Consider the following 8,077-nt stretch of genomic DNA (forward strand, 5'->3'; position numbering starts at 1 on the left):
GCACATTCAGGGTTATATTTGTGTTTTCACTTGCACACAAATATGACTGATTTATCACTTGCAAGTAGGAACCTTTTTTTTCCTGAAACCTCTATCAACAATCTTTTGCACAAGGCAAAGCTGCTTAATTATCATCAGTTAATTATGCAATAATCTTCAGGAAAATACCAACTGGTCTAACAAACCTCTTTCATCTCATATGTTCAAGGGATGTTTCAGGTTATCTTTGCAGAGAATTAGAATTTCACTCAGCATACTGATGCACTTGTGATTTTTGTAAAGTATGTATCATTCCCCTAAATGCAAACATGGTGCAAATGGCTTGTTGCTTCTTTCAGTTGTTGTAAAGAAGTGAGGGTGCAATTAACTACACTGCCTGGATTGTTTGATAATGTGATTGGGAGGAATTATGAGTGAAAACCTTCAGATTATCGGATTCCAAGGACAAGTGTCAGGATTATGGATTCACTTTACATTACTATAACGCCTAAGGCACCTAACACTCATTTCTAGGTTAAGGAGGGGTAAGGGGGAAAAATGAACCAAAAACAAAGTCTGATAAGAATTTTTTTGTTATTCCAATAAAAAATACATTCATACAGAAATATAACAATTTTGCAAAGCAATGTCAAATAAAAATCTGTAAAGCGAAACAAAAGAAACAAAAAAATAAAATAAAATAATGGAAAAAACTTACAAAACTTTATTTTTTTTTACAAAGATACATTAGATAACAGGGAATTTTCAGAGAATGAAAATCTGTAATAAAAACATTTGTTGGTTAAATTGCAAGCAAACATGGGGCTTCATTAAGGCTCGATTACCACCTGAATGTTATTGGCTGCTGATTCACCAAAAGATGTTAATTTGCCAGTGCAAAACCCTCGTGTTAGACTGACTGCAGCAAGCTGCTTCAAGTTTGTTCTTATGCCATTTAGCAACTGATCTGTAACTTGCACTGTGTGCAACACTGGTTGCAGTGAATTTGTTAATAATGTCAACATCTCTTTCCAACAAATCATGGTACGATTTTGACACTCAACAGAATGTTTTTACATTTTTGTTTTGGTCACTCAAATGCAACCGTTTTGTTTTTAATCCAACTTCAAAGAAGTACAACCATTAATCGCATTTTATATAATTTACAAAAACAAGCTATTTTTGGTCCATTACCCTGCAAAATATAAACATCTTAAACTGTTCACTATGTTCACAATATACACACATAGACACTGGCTCAGATGTACATGCTTTATTCAATGTAGCATCTGCAGTTTATACTGAATCATTTCAAAGGGCAATTCTTTATCTTTCTGGAATCCTGTTTGCCGTTTTCATAATAGCTGGTCTAAAACAACACGCTCCAGACAGGTCAATAACCAACTTCCAGAGTCAGCAGTCTGCAACAGATTCTGTGCCAGCAAAGCCTTTAGCAATTTATTAAAGAGGCCTGTCCAGCCATATGCTGTTCATTTCAATGGATCTTCAGGTTTTTCCTTAGTCTGGGCTGCAAAGAATATGTCTTGTCGTTTAAATTAAAACAACACCCATTGTCATGGCAGCTCCATTTTCTCAACAATTACACTTGGCACAACAAAAACAAAATTATACAAACAAAAAAATGACAACACCCTTTTTCTCGTGTTTTTCAGGGTTTTGTACCTTTAAACGAAATTTTGTTGAACACATATCGTGTAAAATGACTTATATTACAGTACATACTACACAGTAGTAAATACATTTCAATTTTATTAAGTGCTCTACATAATAAATTTTGAGATCTTTCTGCATCTTGAACATAACTTGATTTGAATCTAAATTTGTTTTTAAAAAATGATTAGGTGCTGCATTAAATGATATTATCTGACTAATGGTGAGACAAGGATGCTAAACTAAAGACGCGTTTAAAAGCCACAGGGCCTAATAACCATCTCCATACACAAGACAAGGTGCAAGTTCATGTGAAATAGAGCCTTAATAAAGCTTTTCAAATCACCCATACAACTATATGTGACCCCCCCAGGGAGTGTTCTGTTCCACAGGACAAGGTCACTTGCATAAGGCACCATTAAGGTCAACAGTGCATCAACAGGTAGAAAAGAAGGAAAGAGAAAATTAGTCTCCAAGGCATAAATAAGTGAAAGAAAAATGCTTCATGAGCAAATCAGCTGCTAAGCCATAGTGGTTTTTTCCAAACAAAAAAATAAAATAAAATAAAAAATACTCAAGGCTTTATGTACAATATTGTAACAATTACCCATTGCATGTAGCTGCACTTTATTGGAATCTATTTGCAGTCCTGATTACAGACAACAGGAAGTGTACAAACCCTAGAACCATGCAACACCGGTCTATTATACTGAAGTTATAGTTGTGTTATATCTCTAAGCACACAGCTTATACAATGGACTACAAATGAGCTTTGTAGCCTGTGAGACAGGCTACGTAACACATTGCACATTTAGTAGCTGCACCAAACACCAAAAAAAGCCCCTCTCATTCAGGAACGGGTCGCCTTCGTTAGGATGGGGGGCCGCCAATTTCACCCAAGTCAGAATCCGGGTCTCCCCCTCTCCCCCATCCGCCTTCCTTTACAGGAGGTGCTTGACAGTAACCTCCCCCGCCCCACCAGGTCCATGCTCACTGCTGCACTCACCAACACGCAGACTGGGTTTCTACTCACGACCACAAGGGAACAAACACAGGGACTTGTTCCTCTCCAGCACTCAGCCCAAAGCGCCGCTGGTACCTCGTCGCGCACAAGGACTTCCGCCAGGCCAAGCATTCTCCGAGCACGCGCTCGCTCGCTCGCTGGCTCGCAAAAAAAAGACGTCTCGGAGGCCGGACAGGTTCAGTACCAACGCAAGTGTCCAAGAACATCATGCACCATACACACACATTTTCCTCTCTTTCATTTTTTAAAAAATATCTCCCCCTCGCGCTTTTCTGCTTCATACACCATTTTGTGTTTTTTTTTTTGTTTTTTTATATCTTTTTTTTTTTTTTCAACAACCTTCACGACAGCTTCTTCAAAGAGATCCTGCAGGCACTGAGGATGGTGCAAAATGGCACGCTTTGGCTGGGACACACTCCCCCCCTCCACTCAGGGCACGTCAACCTTGAATCTGGGCAGGAGGCATGACTTTCCCCTCGACCGTTTTCTGACCCGCTCAGATGTGTCTCTTCATATGCAGAGCCAAATGGTCAGACCGGGAGAAACACCTGCACAGAGGAGGAGCGACAGAAGAGAACAAGGGACGGAGAAATTTAAGTTGTTACATCTAAAAAAGGTCAACCGTTTAAGCACATGTGAAGGACATCGGTGCTCAATAGTCCATCAAAATTTTTCATGTTCCTGTTATAAGAGTGACTGGGCCTTCAGTTTTTACAAATACTGAAAAAATGTTTTAAAAACTGCAGTGAAATAAAGTCAAATACCACTATTCACACATTGGCACTTAAACATTTTTAAAAATTTTAAAAAGATGAGGCCATTCAGTCCACTTAAGCTGAATCGTGATGAACATGTTCAATTGATCTGTGATCTCTGAATGTTTCACAACGTTAAGAGAGGGTACGGCTGAGTAAAATGTATGAAAGTGCACAGTACAAAGACAAAGGGATGTCTGCCTACCTGTCACAGTGACTGCATTTAAACGGCTTTGCCCCCGTGTGCTTCCTGAAGTGCCGGGTCAACTCATCGCTCCGTGCAAAACGCCACTCGCAGCCTTCCCAAGAGCACCTGTACGGCTTTTCACCTAAAACAGAACGTCAAACTTTAATGGTTTTCTAGAATACAACATCTTTTAAGGTGGTTTCTCTTAAGTAATTACCACACATTTCAATAAAAACATTCATGAACATAAAAGCAGTGTTATATGACAGACAAATAAGGCCTAACTGGGGGGGGGGGGGGGGGGGGGGAAGTAAAATTATAGTACAAGAGAGGGTAATTTGAGGACCAAATTCCATTGACGTGTTACGCAGTTCATAAATACAAAGAATTCAAGGAATGCAGAAGATCCCCTAATGCCTGGCGCAGATGTAAACAGACTGTTGGGGAGGTCAGAGTTCACCATGAAAGCAATCCATGCAATTCACACAAATTAATCTAAAAATGTTTGACTGAGAAGAGCAGTTTTGGATTCTGAATCAGTGGCTCTGCTTCCCCCATGCTGAAACACAATCTGTTTTGACGAACTGCATCCCTTGATCCAAATGAAGCACCCCTCCCCCAGCTGCACACAGTCAAATTCCAAGTAGATTAGGTCACCATTTAGGAATCCAGTCATGCAAAACAAATATTCAAACTATGGGCTTATGAAGTTATGTTCAAATATTACATTTAAAAAGGGAGCAATTTAAAAAAATAAAAAAATTTAAAAAACCATTCGACACCAATTTGCATGTTGACTCATAAGCAAATAAAAAAATAAAAAGCTACGATGTGTGCTATTCGACACTAGGGGCATCTGTTGATTACAGGCAAGCTGCTGAAGCACGTGTGATGTCACTGCTGGTTGCTGTGGACTCATTCCCAAGACTTACGCAATGTTATGACAACAGAAACATAGGGGCAAACCCACTGGTGTTTGAACATGTGCGAGTGGCAGCCCACTCACCTGTATGTGTGCGCTGATGTGCTTTCAGGTGGGAACTCTTCGTGTAAACCTTCCGGCATCCGTTGAAATGACACCGGTGCACACGCCTCCTCCCGTCTGGCGAGGCCTCCCCGTTGGCCATGCCGGTCTTGTCCGCTGTCTTTCCAATGCCACCGACTCTGATTTTGCCCGGCAAGTGCAATTCCGCCGGCACGCCACTCCAGACCGGTGGAATGGAGGACTCTGTGCCGATTTCTGGAGAGGACGGTGGAGTGCTGATGATTGAAGAGCTCAAGTGTCCGGAATTGACCAGAACGGCGTTCAGGGGATTGGAGGTAAAGCTGTGCGTCGGGGAGAGCTCCTCGGAGCTGTCCGATGCTTCGCTGCTGGCGTCAGAGTTCACACTGTTGGTCTCCAAAATTTGGCTGTCCTGATTGTCCTCTTCTTTTATGTACGGGATCTTTGGATTGGACTCCCCTTTGTCTCCGCAAGCCAAGATGAGTTTGCTCCAGAGGTCCTCCTGGCTGTCGAACTTGATGTCCGGGGGAGAGACGTACGGCTCGCTCTGAAGATACCGCTCCAACTCCAGACACGTCTGACACAAAACAAAAGCAAAACCCAACCATGAATGAAACAGAATTACAGAGTTACTTTCAGTTTGACATGAAATCCCTGAGGTCACCAGGATGCAGAGAGTAATAACATTACAGCATGGCTGACAGTTAAAATCCTTCGCCCAATGTAAGCAGTGTAGCAATGAGGCCTGTCCTATGACAATCCATTTCCATAATATTAATGAACTAATTTACTTATTAATAAATCAGGCACACACATACAAAAAAATACTTTCAAGAGCAATGATAAAATGTAAGCCCTCTAAAGAGCTTTATGAGGGGATGATGAGTAATTACTGCCAACAGCTTTGAATGCATTCATTTATAAAACACGTATCTCAAAGCCCTCATATTAACTCCACATTGCAAGAGAGTGAGCTATAGAATACTGCGAGGTGACTCATTTTCTCAGAAAAGAAGCCACTTAACTTCCTCTAAGCTTCATTCGGGCAAAGCCGTTTCCTAACACACGCAGGGTGGCATGCAATTCAACACCTCCACAACTTCTCTCTGTCTGTCCATGTCACTCTTTCTGGAAAATAGCCCGAGAGCTTTGACAACATTCACCATTCAAACCTTGACTAGCCTATATAATGATAAGACCTTGTTGAAAACATCAGAAAAGAGGAACATGTATCCCTTGGCAGAAGTTAAACCCGTTTTTCCACACTCTTGCCCCGTATTTTCCAGCTACAGCAACATCGAGTCGTCCACACACTAGTAGGTCATTCCCCTGACACGAACTACACTCAATACCGATACACAAATCTAGTGATGAAAATGCGAAACAAATGAGGCACATAGCTTCAAATAAAAGTCTCTGTGTTGGTTTCGACGGCTGGTCTTGGACATTTCTGTTAAACTTCAACAATCGGTCCAAAATAAATGTTAAAAACATCGTTAAATTATTATACACAGCAGAGCGTCTCTCTGAAGCGCTTTAAATGTCCGAGATGGCAGCAGAAGTTGGCTCCGTGCCCAAAGCTCAAATGCCTGAAGGAAACTACTTAGATCCATTTCAATCACGTACCAACTGCAACATTCTATATGAAGGAAAAATGGATACAAACGGAGCATGCACGCGAAGATTTACAGTCTCGCTCACTGACCCTGCGCCGTTTAAGTCCAGCTACGTTTAATACCAAACTGTTAAATTTGGTTTAATTTGGTAAAATTTAATTTTAGCAGAACTTATCTGTGGATTGGTTATATGAAGATGATGCACATAATCAGACTTCTATCTCACGCACTTACTGTTTTAAGTAATTAAATCATATTACATAAAATATGACTTGTTACCATAAGAACAGGATCTTATTCAGATAGCGATACACTCGAACTTGCGTACCTTCAAATTCTTTGTAGCCATTTCAAATCAAAGCAAAACAATTTGAAATACCGTTGCGTCACGACCTCAATTTGTCGAGACGAATAGTGTTAAGTGAACACGTAGGTTATTCATCGTTAGGTAGATCTGACTTTTTATAAGCACATGACGACTTGTTCGGATGCTATGTTATGCACGTATTATTACTCGTTTATTGTTTAATTGACCTTTGACAGTAGCAATACCTGTCATTTGTATAGAAGTAAACGACAGCCTGTTATTGATATGCATCATCTTAATAGAATATTCGCACTTAGCCTATCATTTCCCACAGCAAGCTAACTGGCTTTAAAATATCCTATGTGCAAGACGAGACCTGTAGGTAACGTACCCGAAGAGCGAGATAACAGAGAGCAAGAGATTGAAAGACATTTGCGAAGTCAACCTGTCAAGTCCCATACCAAGTCGGCACGGCTAGTTTTTGAATAAGTATACATATCACTGGATTGCCAAAAGTTTTCTTAACGAATATTTGCTATCATTAGAGCTAGTTAGTGAATTATATTGGCAGCAACAAAAAAACTAAAAAAAAACTCAGGTTTAGAAAGCAGTGCGTTCGGTTTGGTTACACGGCCAATCAGAACAGCAGGCTCACTGGTATTGGTTTATGCTGTTTTGAACCCCGCTCAACAGCAGTTTCAAGTTTGTGAAAATGTTTGGAAAAGATTATTACCTGCTGCCAGTACTCTTCAAGGGATGGTAAAGCAGAAAAATACCCCGTGTCATGAACGATCTGAAGCTCTTGAAAGATGCTGCACATAGGTAGAACATCCATTTTAATCCCAGATGTAACTATCTACAGGCTATATATCAAAAAGATGCAGGCGATTTCAAATGTCTGTATTTTTTACAGCAAGTGAACTTGGTGTATTTTCCACATGCAACTGCACATCAATTAAATGTTGTTTTGCTTCCCGTTTCCCGAACCGCTATTCTCCCACTGTTGCCACTCTATTTGCAAACACTGAACTAACTGCAAGACCTGGCTCTCTGTAAACTTCCCTATTCAAACCTTGCAGCCAACCTCCCCACTCGTGACAACATTACGCTGCTGGAGAGCCGACCAATAATATCGAACGTGGTTGCCCGCGCGCCTATGATATCACCTTTGACCAATCACAAACGTCTCATGACATACAATCGTTCTGTCTCGTTGTACAATTGGTAAATTTGACTTAAAGCTCCGCCGTGCTCATTGGACAACACGTTTTCTATTTTTAGAATAGTATATATATGTGTTGCGCCTGCTACGTTCTGTGGCTGTACCCATTCGTTGGTCTCATTCTGCGGTCAGACGTCAAAGAGAGCGCTTCTGAGCGTAGCAGAAGTTTTCATCTTTTTTTGGAAGCACATTATTAGCAGTTTAAGTTACAGTTTGTAAAGGTAGTAATGCAATCTAGGAAACTGTGAAGAATAAACAGCTTGTTCAGTTAAGCAAGTTGTTGCTCATTTATTTAACTGAAGTTGGCGTTGTC

The 8,077-nt window shown here is 40.6% G+C and overlaps 1 protein-coding gene across 1 annotated transcript; it reads right to left on the bottom strand.

The window, feature by feature from the left end:
- Nucleotides 1-554: 554 nt before the first annotated feature.
- On the bottom strand, nucleotides 555-7,628 carry klf6a (Kruppel-like factor 6a). The gene is made up of 4 exons (XM_035415300.1): nucleotides 7,276-7,628; nucleotides 4,623-5,196; nucleotides 3,635-3,758; nucleotides 555-3,222 (listed from the first exon to the last, which is right to left on the bottom strand). The coding sequence occupies exons 1-4, from the start codon at nucleotides 7,375-7,377 to the stop codon at nucleotides 3,171-3,173; spliced, it is 852 nt and encodes a 283-aa protein (XP_035271191.1). The 5' UTR covers nucleotides 7,378-7,628; the 3' UTR covers nucleotides 555-3,170.
- Between the last annotated feature and the right edge of the window lie 449 nt (nucleotides 7,629-8,077).

This window comes from Anguilla anguilla, chromosome 4 (assembly GCF_013347855.1).
Source record: "Anguilla anguilla isolate fAngAng1 chromosome 4, fAngAng1.pri, whole genome shotgun sequence".
In the NCBI taxonomy this organism is placed as follows: Eukaryota; Metazoa; Chordata; class Actinopteri; order Anguilliformes; family Anguillidae; genus Anguilla; species Anguilla anguilla.